This window comes from Hemitrygon akajei, chromosome 4 (assembly GCF_048418815.1).
Source record: "Hemitrygon akajei chromosome 4, sHemAka1.3, whole genome shotgun sequence".
NCBI classification, from domain to species: Eukaryota; Metazoa; Chordata; class Chondrichthyes; order Myliobatiformes; family Dasyatidae; genus Hemitrygon; species Hemitrygon akajei.
This window is the reverse complement of record NC_133127.1, coordinates 135,038,213-135,053,205: the sequence shown is the minus strand read 5'-3', so window position 1 is coordinate 135,053,205 and position 14,993 is coordinate 135,038,213. Positions and strand designations below refer to the sequence as shown.

At 40.7% G+C, this 14,993-nt stretch overlaps 1 protein-coding gene across 3 annotated transcripts in view; it reads right to left on the bottom strand.

Moving 5' to 3' along the window:
• The window catches only part of nox4 (NADPH oxidase 4), a 157,519-nt gene that overhangs the window by 79,106 nt on the left and 63,420 nt on the right, over positions 1 to 14,993 (bottom strand). For all 3 annotated transcript variants that reach the window (XM_073043354.1, XM_073043355.1, XM_073043356.1), the window contains exons 9-11: positions 4,995 to 5,187; positions 2,437 to 2,601; positions 573 to 635 (exon numbers count right to left, since the gene is read on the bottom strand). In XM_073043354.1, the coding sequence (XP_072899455.1) occupies positions 573 to 635; positions 2,437 to 2,601; positions 4,995 to 5,187 (421 nt within the window). The remainder of the gene's footprint in view (positions 1 to 572; positions 636 to 2,436; positions 2,602 to 4,994; positions 5,188 to 14,993) is intronic.

Here is a 14,993-nt window from a genome sequence, read left to right as displayed (position 1 = left end):
ACACAAAAATCACTGGCTATGGTAACCATACCTAACCAGTATTGTAATGAATGGCATTCAAGGCACATAAGGCTGATAAGAAAGTACAATTATTAAATGTAGAGAGAAGAAAACAATTCTGTCATTTGTATGAATGAATGTACAGCGGAGTTTTGAATTTAGACCTGTGGGAACTTGTTTATATGTATGGCCATCCATAAATGGCTCTCTTTCAGAATCAATAAAGGCAATGTAGTAAAGCCATCTATGTTCACAACTCTGGGATGATTTGCATTGCTACTATTCATTTGGAAGACAGGGAGCCATTAAGTTCAAATACTCTTAAAAATATTTCAAATCAGCAGCACCATTTTCTACTCCGGTCACAAAGTGTTCTTGCAACTAATGTCAGCTGAAGGCTAATTTGAATTAGAATATCCTTCAAGATGCAGTAAAGCTTTCACTAGCAAGATACTCAAAATTTAAATTCTAGTTTGGATGATCAGAAAAATGTGCATTTTTAACAATTCAAAAGCAAGGGTGCTTCTTTAAAATCTGACTTTAAAAAGTGTAATGGGAAGGATTGAACTTACCATTGTGAGAGTGAATGGATGGCTCTCAAACGCTGACACACTTGGACAGTGCAGAACAATGTACTAAATAAAATGCGAGGAGAGAAAGAATTAATTAATCCAAAAATAATTGATGTTTATGAGGAATACTAGGACAAAATTGGATTTTTCTTTCTTAAATATCACATTCAAATCTTGCGATTCACTCTAAGTGTAGAAAGCCAAGGCATGGCCATATGACAAGTATCATGAAGACTTAAAATTCTTTATCCTCTTTCATTCTCCAATTAGATCTTGCTAAATCTTTATGTTATTTTCAGTTTCCTGCATATCTGCAAACTCTTAATACAACAGCCTCAATAAAATGTATCACCCTTATTTTTCACATTTACTTTTGATTTTGCTCCAACATCTTATTGGGCAACGAGTTATAAATTTCTACCACCCCTGTTGCGTATTCTCTTTTGACAGAACTTTGCAAATGTTTATGCTATACCCTCTCTTCCCATGTTTCTCCACTTCTACATTAATGGTAATCGATTCATTTTATTTCTATTAATCATCTTAAACACTCAAATCAGACTGAATCAGCCAGAACCATTTGAACACAAGCCTAGTCTTCTACCCCTTGCCAGAAAGATGAGGACAATTAGACTTTTTTTTAATCCTTACTCATCACATTTAAATTTTGAAATTAATTCCTTGTGGAAACCAAAGCATAATCAACTACTACATTTCCCAGTGAAATGTTACAGCACTTGACAGATTACATTTCACTAATCCGAGTTTTAATTGGCTGTCTTCATTTACAATAATTTGGCATAATTTTGTTTTCTGATTGAATAATTTGTAGCTGATTTTATATCCTGTTTATACTGGAGCCACTATTTTTCCATCCATTTTTTATTGGTTGTCCTTTGGAAATTTTACACTCGATATTTCTGTTGCAATGATCTGAAAACCTCGTAATTTTCTGCAAATTCTGAAACACGGCTCCTTGTGATTTAAACATTCTGATTATGTTTCCGCTTCTTTTAGAGTCGGTTTTACATCCTTTAACATTCCAACAGTTTCTGATTCACTCAATAAATGGCTTCCTGTCGGTTGCTGACCCCAAAATCACTCAGCTAAAGCAACTCTTACCCCATGCCCAGCTCCCACAATCTCCTATGTGTCAAGACAGCCCAAGTTCTCATTCACGTCCTACACGAGAATTGTCACACACTCCCCCATAAACCATCATTGCTCCAGAACATTGATTTCTGATGTTTCCAATGCTCCAGGCCCACAATGCTAGGCACAGTCCTCTCTGGCCCCTTTCTGCAAATATCCCACAATCAATCTGATTTCGCCAGTTTGTTCAGCCAATATGAAGTCTTTGCACAAAGTATACAAGGTCTATTCCATTACACACAATGTCTGGCTCTTTGTGTGAAGCAAAATTTCAGTGCTAGTTCTCTCTGAGGCTCCGTGCCAGGTTCCTCCAGTTCAGCATTATTTTAACACATCTTTTCCTGCTCGGTAAAACTTGTAGTCCATGTGGTATTCCAAAAAGATTTATTCAGGTCATTGGAAAAATTCTGCAGTGAATATTTCGGAGATTAAATGACCATTAGTTTTCCTTCTATTGGGAGTTTATTTGAGTATAACATTAATTTAAATCTCCTGACGTCTGAACTATACAGATTTCTCTCTATTATTTTAAAACGAGGCATGATATTGACTACATTCAAAAGAAGGAAAATTTGGTGTCCAAAGCATGTCCCACAACAATACAGATGGATACCTTTCATTTGTGCCTATTACTCTTTCAGCCCCATTATCTTACAAGTCTGTACAACAGCAAGTATTTAGAAATGATGACTCATTTGTTATTTGAACTTACCTGACCTGGCCTTGCTGTGAAATTATCTTTCACCATTCGTACCTCTATCACGTCACAGGGATGAGAATTCACTGAGATGATGGTAACTGGTTTATTGCTCCGAATATATCGATACAGCCTTTCTGCACAATAGAGACAGAGAGGACCAGACACCCAAAACCATGTCTTAAAAATAAAGAAAATATTCTGATTAGAAAAAAAGACCAGCCAGGTGTGGAGATCAGTTCATCCAATTATTTCATTGTTAGTTTCAGCTACAAACATGAGCTTTAAAAAATCTACATCCCAAAGACATAATTCCACCTAAACAGTGATGAGCTTCTGGTCAAATCTGAGCAAGGTTGAGCATTTTTCATAATTTAAATGGAAAGTGGCAAAACTTATATTCGTCATTATTACAAGTACGTATTGCTTTTGGTGAACAAAAAAGGTGCCTTCTTGAATGGCAATCACAATAACAAAAATTATTCTTAGTCAATTTTAGAGATATTTATGTGATCAGTATCTAAGTTGTAACATTGAATAACAAATGCATTTCATTATAAAAGTTGCACATCTGTTGTGGACTCAAAACATTGATTGAATTTTAAGTTTGGAGTGTTGAAAGATGAAGCACATTCTCTGCTAATGTTAAGCTAATTATGGAAACTTTAAGTGGTACAATGCACAGCAGGTAAAGTTGCTGCCTCACAGTTTAAGTCCCTCAATTTATCCAGACCTCCAGAATTGTTTGTATGGATTTTACATACTATCAATGAGGCTGCACGAGCTTCCACTAGGAACTCCAGTTCCCCCCCCCACCCCCCCACTTTGATCCGTAGACTTGCAGGTTGCTTGGTTAATTAACCTTTGTAAATTTTCCCCAGGTGAGCAGCAGAATGTGAGTGGGGTTAATGGGAATGAGTGCTGTATAGTTTACATGGAAAGTTAATGAAGAATGGGATTGCTCTCCTGGGTCAACATAGTCTATATGGGCTGAAATATTGCAAGGAAATATGAAATGTAGAGATTGTGCGTATCTTATTGTACTCAAAACACATCATCTCCTACCTTACCTGGTCCAACCTGCTCTATCACCTAATAGCTTCTGAAACACCCTTCCCTCTCACCTCTTTATAGTGACTTATCTTCCTTCTATTCTCTTAGTTCTGACCCAAAATGACAACCAACCCTTTGCCTCCACAGGAAAAAAGGACCCTTGAATTAGCAATCAAGATAAGAGGGAAGAGCAGCCATTTAAAACTGATTTGTACATGAATTTCTTCTCATAAAAGGTGATGAATCTCTGGAATTTCCTGCCCTGATGGGTTGCGGAAGGTAGATCACTGGAGGCGGAGTGAAGTTAAAATGGCGCTAACTGGCAACACCTTTGCCTGCATTTTCAGAATTGGTTATATTTCTATCTTTAATCTCTATTTTTCCTTTTCAGGGCTCTTTTGAAGACCCTGACATGGACTTACACACTGACTTCGGTTCTTTGCGGGAATGGACCCATTCTCGGAGCTTCAGGACTGGCTGTTTGTTCGGCACGCCGAGGGTTCAGCCTGAGAGTCTGGCTCAGATTTGGAAGCTTAAGATGTCGGGGCTCTGGGATCGTAGATCAAGGATCGGTGTCATGGGGAGTTGGAAAATCTATTGCTGTGCGCCCGAAGACCCGGGATCTTTGCGATCTTCAGGCACAGAGCTCGAGAAAAGCAATGTAACAGACTTCTAACTTCGTAAGCCAGCGAGTTGTCTGTTATGTCTTCCCGCTTGCTGGGACAATGGAGCCACCTCTTTCTCCCTTATTAGGGGGAGAGAGAACCTGAGGTATGCCGAATGCCGGGTGAAATGTGAAGTCTTTGGGGTAACTGCAAGTCTGTGTCTTTGCTATTGCTTCGCTCACGCTTGAGTGCTTGGTGGCGGTGCCGATGCTGGCTTTATTTTGCTGGTGGTGGGGGGAGGGGGAAATTGTTCCTCACTGCTGCTGATACGCGGGAGGGAGGAGAGCTGGAGGGACTTTGGGGTTCTTGTGTTTAACTGTCATTCATTCTTTGCAGCACTTCTCTGTTTTCATGGATGTTTGTGAAGGAAAAGCATTTCAGGATGTATATTGTATACATTTCTGACATTAAATTAGACCTTTGAACTTAAAGGTGCTTTAACACTAAGCATCAAACAACAGAAATAATCTTTGGCATGTACAATTTCTTGAAAGAAGGGGCATGCATACAACTTTTTAAAACAAATTAGAAGGGGAAATAGTATTTTTGAAACTGAACCAAAACAAAAATAACTGAAAAATCATAGGTAATACATCAGTGATATTAAACCTGATCCTGATTCTAATTCTGTTTCTGTCCTGTCATATTTTCCCCCAGACTAAGTGGCTAAAACTAGTTCAATGAACTGGGGTCCAAAAGGAAAATAGCAAGTTATGCTGTAGAATAGATGAGGCAGAATGGGAAGTGATTCATAAAATGAGTAGGCTTCATGGCCATTGCTATGCTGTACATTTTTCATCATAAGGCAAAATTAGGTTATGAATGTGCTAGTATAAATACCCAAATCTTACATACCTCTTGTAAATTAGACTGAAATTTTGGGGCTTCAGTACAGATCCTCTGGAAGTTGTTTTCCAACCCAGGCTCTGGCTCAACATTGCTTTCTGGTGGATATTCAGATACAGGGATATCATCAATTAATGTTTTATTCAGATCAATGCAGCCAGGGGTGTGTTCATTCAAATTCGTCTGATATTTCAACATGCCCCTGAAAGAAATTGATATAAAAGTTTCTTTTTATCCTAAAACATGTAGTATACTTCACACTTTATGCAATTCATCCAGAAACTATTGCTTCTGGGTTCAACCTTATAAGGAATACACAAACAAATGTCCATCCCTTCCTTTATAAGCACCTTCTCAGTTAATAGTTGTTTAATAATATTCAAAACAGCCAGTCTATATGCAAACACAAGAAAATCTACAGATGCTGGAAATCCAAAGTAAAACACACAAAATTCTGGAGGAACTCAGCAGGCCAGGCAGCAACTATGGAAATGAGTAAAACAGCTGACATTTTGGGTTGAGACCCTTCATCTGTATGCATATTGTTTAATTCCCAACAGAATCAGAACATACAAATTATTTGAGCTCTGTTTCAAATGTCATAATTCTACGACATTGTTGTTACAAAATCCAGTTAGAATCTCAAACTGTTTGTTCTAATTGTGTTGAGAAAAATACCTGTATTGAAAACTCAAGGCTATTTTGAATCTTTCACAATCTGTCAATGTTATTTCCATGGTTGCATATAAAAGCAATAATTGTACAAGTTGAAAGCATTTTGAATATTATCAGTTAAAGATACCAGTTATTCTTATCTTTTGATATTGCTCTGTATAACAATCTCACAATTGCTGGACCATTAACAAACATGCTGTTCAGATGCCACCCTTTACAGAACCATGGCATCCAGTTAGTCAAACATACAGAGAAATAATCGTCTTTATCAAGCTTCTACCCAGGTGATTTTGTTTAGAAATACAAATTCTCAGCAAGGCATTCCTACTTTTACATTAAAAATATACAACAGTGTTGTAGATTCTTTAAAAAAAACTCCAGTGTGTCCAAAAAGAAAGCAAAGTGATTGAATATTACCACAAGCAAGCTCACAAAGACCATATTATAATCCTCTAATGGCTTTTTCTGCTTGCACAGTGAAGATATTCAAAGAAGGCCATAAGAGATAGGAGCAGAATTAGACCATTCAGCCTATCGTGTCTGCTCTGTCATTTGATTATGTCTGATTTATTATCCTCCTCTACCCCATTCTCCTGCCTTCTCCCCATAACCTTTGATATCGTTACAAATGAAGAACCTATCAAACCCCACTTTAAACATATCCATTGAATTGGCCTCTGCCGCCATCTGTATCAATGAATTCTACAGATTCACAACTCTCTGGCTAAAGAAAATCCTCCTTATCTCTTTTCTAAAGGGATGTCCTTGCATTCCGAGCCTGTGCCGTCTGGTCATCGACTATCCCACTAAAGAAAACACCCTCTCCATATTCACTCTTTCTAGGTCTTTCAATACTCGATAAGTTTCAATAAGATCCCACCCCCCCCCCCACTCTCATTCTTCTAAACGCCAGTGAATACAGGCCCAGAGCCATCAAACACACCTCAAATGTTAACCCTTTCATTTCCAGGATCACTCTCATGAACATTCTCTGGACTCTCTCCAATGCCAGCACATCCTTTCTTAGATAAGGGGCTGAGAACTGCTCACCATATTTCAATTACAGTCTGGCCAATGCCTTATAAAGTATCAGCATTACACTCACTTTTAGATTCTAGTCCTCTTGAAAAGAATGCTAACATTGCATTTGCCTTCCTCACCACTGACCCAACCCGTAAATTAACCAGGTCACACTCAGAATCATGTTTAATCACACTAGCATATGTCATGAAACGTGGTGCTTTGCAGTAGCAGTACATTGCAAAACATAGTAATAAAAACTATTAATTACAATAAGTATATACTATATAAGAAAAGAAAATTAAATGTGCAAAGAGAGGGAAAATACTTGCGTAGTGTTCATGTGTTCATTGTCTATTCAGAAATCGATAGCAGAGGGGAAGAAGTTAATCCTGAAATAGTGAATGTGTGTCTTCAGGCTTCTGTACCTCCTCCTTGATGAGAAGAGGGCATGACCTGAGTGGTGAGTCTCCCTATTAATAGATGCTACCTTTCTGAGGCATCGGCTTTTGAAGGTGTCCTGGATGCTGGGGAGGCTAGTGCCCATGATGGAGCTGGCTGTGTTTACAACTCTCTGCAGCTTTTTCGAATCCTGCATAGAGACCCCTCCATACCAGATGGTGATGCAACCAGTTAGAATGCTGTCCACAGTGTCTTTGTTAACAGATCAATTCTCCTCAAACTCCTAATGAAATATAACTGCTGTCATGCCTTCTTTGTAATTGCATCAATACGTTAGGCCCCGATAGATCCTCAGCGATGTCGACACCCAGCAACTTGAAAATCCTCACCCTTTCCACTTCTGTCCATTTTCTGAAGTTCATAAGTAATTCCTTGGTCTCACTGATGCTGAGTGCAAGGTTGCTGCTATAACACCACTCAGTTAGCTGATCTCTCTCTCTTTGGAACTCCTTCTCATCACCATAGAGATCCTGCCAACAACAATTGTGTCATCAGCAAATTTATAGATGGTGTTTGAGCTGTGCCTAGCAACACAGTCAAGGTTTCCCAACCTGGGGTCCATGGAGCCCTTACTTAAGAATCCAGTTGCAGAGGGAGGTACAGAGGCTCACATTTTGAAGCTTGCTGATTAGAACTGAGGGTATAATGATGAACACTGAGCAGAACAAATTGTCAGCAGCCTGACATGGGTATTACTATTGTCCAGGCAATCCAAGACCAAATGGAGAGCGAGTGAGTTTGCACCTGCTATAGACCAAATGTGGTGATAAAATGTGTGCAGCAGGACCAAGTCCTTGTTTAGGTCCATATTATCTGCCGCGAGAATTCGCAAACGTCATTGTGGTGAATGTGTATGTCCCGCCGCGTGCCGACGCAACGGTAGCGTATGACGTCATTAACTCCGCTGTTGCTAGGCTTCAGACACAGCACCCTGAGGCACTGGTGTTAATTACAGGGGACTTCAACCATGTGACTTTGGACACGACACTACCTGCTTTCTCCCAGTATGTGGATTGTTACACCAGGGGTAATAGGACTATTGACCTACTGTATGCAAACATAGAGGATGCATACAGTGCATCCCCGCTGCCTGCACTGGGGAAAGCTGATCACAACCTGGTTTTGTTACAGCCCAGTTATAAATCAATTGTGATGAGGCATCCCACTACTACACACTCTTTTAGAAAGTGGACTCCTGAAGCTGAACAGGCCCTGAGAGACTGCTTCGGTACTACTAACTGGGATGAACTGCAAGGGGGGCTTTGTAGGGGCGTTGGGGAGGTCACTGAATGCACAACGGACTATATTAACTTTTGTGTGGATGTCGTTGTTCCTGTTAGAACTGTTCGCTGCTATCCCAATAATAAGCCCTGGATCACTAGTCACATCAAAGGCCTCCTAAATCAGAAGAAGAGGGCCTTTAAAGATGATGATCGGTTGGAGCTTAAAAGAGTTCAGAAGGAACTCAGAGTACAGATAAGGGGGGCAAAGGAGCAGTATAGGAGGAAGCTAGAACAAAAGCTGCAGAAAAAAAAGCATGAAGGAGGTGTGGGATGGGATGAAGATCATCACCGGATGCGGTGCAAAGCGGGGGGCAAACATAAGTGGAGATGTGGAGAAAGCGAACCAGCTGAACAACTTCTTCAATAGGTTCGACAGCACAATCTCATCCTCACCGCAGAACTCCAGACCAGGCTTGTCTTTCTACCCGTCCTCCCTCTTACTTCCCTCACAGGAAAATAGCCACTCACAGGAGACCTTGCCCACGCCCAGGATTACGGCTGCACAGGTGGAAGGTCAACTGAGGAAGATCTGTACCAGCAAGGCGGCTGGACCGGATGGAGTTTCCCCACGATTACTGAGGGCCTGTGCAACTGAGCTGGGAGAACCACTACAGCGCATCTTCAACATGAGCCTAGAGCAGAGAAGAGTACCCAGACAGTGGAAAACATCCTGTATTGTCCCGGTACCGAAGAAACCACAACCAAAGGAGTTGAATGACTTCAGACCTGTTGCCTTGACGTCGCACGTGATGAAGACCATGGAGCGGCTGATAATACAGAATCTGAGGCCACAAACCAGGCACGCCCGGGATCCTCTTCAGTTTGCGTATAAGGAGAAGGTGGGAGTGGAGGATGCTATCACGTATTTGCTGCACAAATCCCTCTCTCACCTGGATGGGGTCAGTGGTGCTGTGAGGATTACATTCCTGGACTTCTCTAGTGCCTTTAACACCATCCAGCCCAAGATCTTAAGGCACAAACTAACGGAGATGGGAGTAGACTCTCACATGGTGGATTGGATAGTGGACTACTTGACAGATAGACAGTATGTGCGGTTGGGAGACTATAGGTCTGACACGGTGGTCAGCAGCACAGGAGCGCCGCAGGGGACCGTGCTCTCTCCGGTCCTGTTCACCCTGTACACATCAGACTTCCAATATAACTCGGAGTCCTGCCATGTGCAGAAGTTCGCTGATGACACGGCCATAGTGGGGTGTGTCAGGAATGGACAGGAGGAGGAGTATAGGAAACTGATACAGGACTTTGTGATATGGTGCAACTCAAACTACCTGCGTCTCAATATCACCAAGACCAAGGAGATGGTGGTGGGCTTTAGGAGATCTAGGCCTCATATGGAGCCAGTGATCATTAATGGAGAATGTGTGGAGCAGGTTAAGACCTACAAGTATCTGGGAGTACAGTTAGACGAGAAGCTAGACTGGACTGCCAACACAGATGCCTTGTGCAGGAAGGCACAGAGTCGACTGTACTTCCTTAGAAGGTTGGCGTCATTCAATGTTTGTAGTGAGATGCTGAAGATGTTCTATAGGTCAGTTGTGGAGAGCGCCCTCTTCTTTGTGGTGGCGTGTTGGGGAGGCAGCATTAAGAAGAGGGACGCCTCACATCTTAATAAGCTGGTAAGGAAGGCGGGCTCTGTCGTGGGCAAAGTACTGGAGAGTATAACATCAGTAGCAGAGCGAAGGGCGCTGAGTAGGCTACGGTCAATTATGGAAAACCCTGAACATCCTCTACATAGCACCATCCAGAGACAGAGAAACAGTTTCAGCGACAGGTTGCTATCGATGCAATGCTCCTCAGACAGGATGAAGAGATCAATACTCCCCAATGCCATTCGGCTTTACAATTCAACCGCCAGGAGTAAGATATGTTAAAGTGCCGGGGTTAGGACTCAATGTAATTAAGTAAACTACTTAAGAACTTTTTAAAAGCTATTATTAATGCTTTTTGAGAGGGTGATTTTAGATGCATATCATATTTTTATTGAGTTAAGTATTGTATGTAATTAGTTTTGCTACAATAAGTGTATGGGACATTGGAAAAAATGTTGAATTTCCCCATGGGGATGAATAAAGTATCTATCTATCTATCTATCTAGGTCGGAGTTGATTCTAGCCACAACCAAAGTATTTCATCACAGTAGATGTGGATACCACTGGATGACAGTCGGTTGAGGCAGTTCACCCTGCTCTTCTTGACCACTGGTATAACTATTGTCCTTTTGAAGCAGGTGGGAACCTGACTGCAGTAGTGAGAGATTGAAGATGTCCTTGAGCACCTCTGCCAGTTTGTTGGCACAGGTTTTATATGCTGAGAGTAAAGGAACAGTCAGATGTTCAAACTTTAAGTGTAGGCGTGGGATGGCATGTTAAACATTCAAAACGGTGGTATAACAGTGGTAAGGTGTGTTGGGTCCTCTGGTTTCACAAGTAATACATTGGCGCTAGTTGTTCAAGGACTTCTTCCTGCTGGCCTGGTTGCCCCGTTTCTCTCCACACAGATGATTGTTGTTTTCTCTCAGTAATAAGTAGCTATGTTAATCAACTTGAAAATTAGAGAATATTCTTCTGCAGTTTATTCCATCTCCAAAAGTCATAATGCAAAATGACATTAATACAAAACTTTACTGTTTCTGTCCTAACTCACATTAAATCCTGTTCAAGCATCACTATTGTCCTGCTAATTTACACAGGTGCCCAGTTAAACAAACTTCTGTTTAAAATTGTTTTCATATTGTTTCTTCTTAATGCAGCTTTCTAACTCTCTAATCTCCTCCAGTTCTACAATGCTTCAGACTCAAAGATTCTAATTCGTGTTTCTCGAGCATTCCTGAATTTACATACTACACCACTGTACTTTTAACTGTCAAAGCATATGCTCTAGTCTAAAGCTTTCTCTTTCACTGTTCTTTCCTTCCTTAGAACCAACCTTTTTGAGTTTTGATTAAAGTTTCAAGTCGCTCTGTTTCAGATTTATTTGATAGTACTCATACAACAGATCAAATGATGTCATGCTACTTTAAAAGTCCTACACAAGTACTGCTATGATCAGATCCCTGAACCTGGAGACTATTACAATGGGCTCATTTTTGGTGCTGGTTTGTTTGTTCAAAACTGTTTCTTTTATTCCAAAGGATCTTCCAAGACAATATTGGATAACTTCCTGCAAACAACAACCTCTTTTTTACAACCAATACTACATAGGCCAAATAGGTCAGAGAGAGGAGAGAGAGGACAGGCGAGAGAGAGGGAGAGAGAAAGGGGGAGGGGAAGAGATCAAACCCAACTCCAAAGTAATTCACAGGCTTAAACTGCTGTAAAACAAACCACAGGCCATTGTTTTTAAGAAAGGCTCTTCATACTCTGCAGACATTCAGTAAATATTATTGGAGACATTAATAAAGTGAATTGGTAAGTAGCTTTATTATTGCCATATGTACCCAGATACAGTGAAGAACTTGTTTTGCATGCCATCCGTACAGATCATTTCATTCCAACAGTGCATTCAGGCAGTACAAGTGAAAACAATAATGGAAGGCAGAATAAAATCTGACAGTGGAAGTCTAGTGAAGGCAGAGAATAAGGTACAAGGACATAATGAGGTAAATTGTAAGGTTAAGAGTCCATCTTATACAAGAGGTCCTCTCAATAGTCTTGAAACAGTGGGATGGGAGCTGTCTTTGTGCCTGATAGTTTGTTTTTAGGCTTTTGTATCTGCTTCCTGATTTGGGGGGGGGGGGGGGGTGGTACGGGGGAGAAGAAAGAATGTCTGAGGTGGTGGGGTCTGTGGTTACTTTGGCTTCTATACCAAGGCTGTGAGAAATGTAGACAGAATCCATGGAGGGAGGGCTAGTTTTCATAATGTGCTGAGCGATGTCCACAATTCTCTGCAGGTCCTGTGGTCATGGGCAGAGCAGTTGCAATACCAAGCCATGGTGTATCTGGATAGGATTTTCATGGGGCTTCAATAAAATTTGGCGAAGTTCAAGGGGGACATGCTGAGTTTCTTTGAAGAAGTAGCGGCTCAGGATCTGGTTCAGTGATATGTGAGTTGCAGTGGGTCAGGTTGTCTGGGAGAAGAAAATTAATGTGTCGTGACGAGCTGCTTGAAGCATGTCATAAAGATCATTACTTTGTTTATTATAGGTACTGGGATGATAGCGATTTTCTTAAAGCAGATGGGATTCTTGGGGAAAGCAGGGAGAGGTTAAACATGTCTGCAAATAACCCGCCAGTAGATCTGTGCAGGATCAAAGAACACAGCCAAAGACACCATCTGGGCTAGATGTTTCACTCCCTGGAAGACATCTAAACAGTGACTGTATATCAGGTGCATTGACGGCTGTCCAATGGTAACATTCCAATCCCTTTCTGTTCAAAGTGTGTACAGAATGCATTCAGGAAGGGATGCACTGTTGTTGGTGATGCTGCACAGTTTTGTTCTGTAGCCCATTATAGAATGTAAGCCCTGCCACAAATGATGGTTGATCTGGGACTTGATTTTGGACTTGTATTGTCTCTTGGCATCCATGATGGCTTTACGGAGGTTGTATCTCAAGACAACTAACACATAGCCATTTTAAAATTTCTCCATTATCAGGATGGTTCTGTTCTAAAAGATTCTTATTTGTAAGACACTCTTTGAACAAGTACTGGAAATGCCATTTAGACAATTATGAAGCATTCTCCATGTGCAACAGCACAGACTGACCCAAATTTATCTTTCCCTGTCCTTCTGAACAGCCCCACTGGTTCTATTCATTTTGACTAATTTCCAAAATAAGTCTTGAAATTAATAACTCAATCCATTTTCAATATTAGAAGGCTAAGGAAAAAAGGGCAAATCTTTGAATTTAGATCCATGATCTCAGCACTATTTCAAAATACTTTAAAGGCAATGAAACATTATTATATGGGCATAGAAATCAAGGCTCAACAAATACAGGCAGAGCAAGGAATCATAGAATACATTGTGATATTACATAAATAACTAATTCAAGTGGAGGATACCACAGAGGCGTATTTAGTTCATCTTGGAAGAATGCCATGGAACCTGTGGATAGACAGAATCTTGATTTAAAGTTTCATTTGAATGATGGCATCTACAACTATCTAGCACTCCATCAGCAGTGAAATGTCTAGATAGTTTGCTTTAGTTTTAAGAGTGAGAGCTGATCCCATGATTCTGACTCAGAATTACGGCACCAGGGCTGACACATAAATAACATGATGGTTTTGTTTTCCAGACAGTCACTGACCTCATTTCCTCCAATGCCTCCAGCCATCTAATTCCCCCAGCCTCTTTTGAGCTCGTCTCAATAAACTACAAACAGGAGTGCCCCATTAAGTCTATCTTTTCAGCCTGCTTGTCTACCAAAGAGCTAACTTCTCCCTATTTCTCCTTCCTTCATCCATCTGTACATGCGGCACTCTTGATAACCTCCACCACTATGAACAGGTATAGGATATGTGATCTCTTTGAAAAGTGGATACTGATTAGATGGCACTTTGTATGGGAAATCCCTGCATCTCAAATCTGAGCGATTCACAAGGAAAACTGAGCAATGCAGTGCAAGAAATGTGGTTTACGAAAATATTAGCAAGGCTTTTGGCAAGGACCCACAAAGTAATCTGGTCCAGAAAGTGAGAGCACATGGAATCCAAGATGTTTTGGGTGGATCCATAACTGGCTTGGCGATATGAAGCAAAGGGAAGTGGTGCAGGGTTGCTTTTCTGACTAAGTCTGTAAAAAGTGGCGTACTGCAGAGACTGGTCCGGAGATCTTTTGTTGTTTGTCAAGTATATAAATGTCTTGAATAAGAATGTCTGTAGGCTGATAAGTAAGTTATAGATAGTAAAGGTGATTGTCTAAGGACACAGGGAGACATGTCAAATGGAAAGGTGGGAAGAGTGATGGCAGATTGAATTTAATCCAGACAAGTTTGAAGTAATGCATTGTGTGTAGTCTAACAAAGACCAGATATACAGAATACAAGGCAAGGACCTTAGTAATATTCATGTACAGAAGGATTTAGGGTACCAGTTCATAGCTTTCTGAAGGTGGATAGAGTAGTGAAGAAGGTATTTTGTTTGGTTGTGTTCAAAGGCAGAAGTATCAAGAATAAGAATTGGAGCAACTGTACAACATACCTTGAATAATGTGTGCATTTCTGGTCACATCGCTATAAAAATGATGTGGTAGTGCTAGGAAGAATGCAGAAGAAATTCACTATAGGGTTTTAATTTCAAGGAGAAATTCACTATAGGGTTTCAAGGAGATTGGACGGGCTGGGGTTGTTCCCAACTAAGTAAGTGGTGACCCTACAGACAATTCTAGGGTTTAAGTAGTGTGGATGGTCACGGTCTTTTTCTAAAGGTAGGGGAGACTAAAACTAGAGGATATAGCACTAAAAGCAAAAACAAAACTTGTAAGAGCTAGAAGTCAGAAATACAAAGTGAAAATGCTGTAAATACTCAGCAGGCTGGGCAACATCTATGAAGACAGAAACACAGTTAACATTCCGAGTTGATGACTATTCATTAGAACTGGG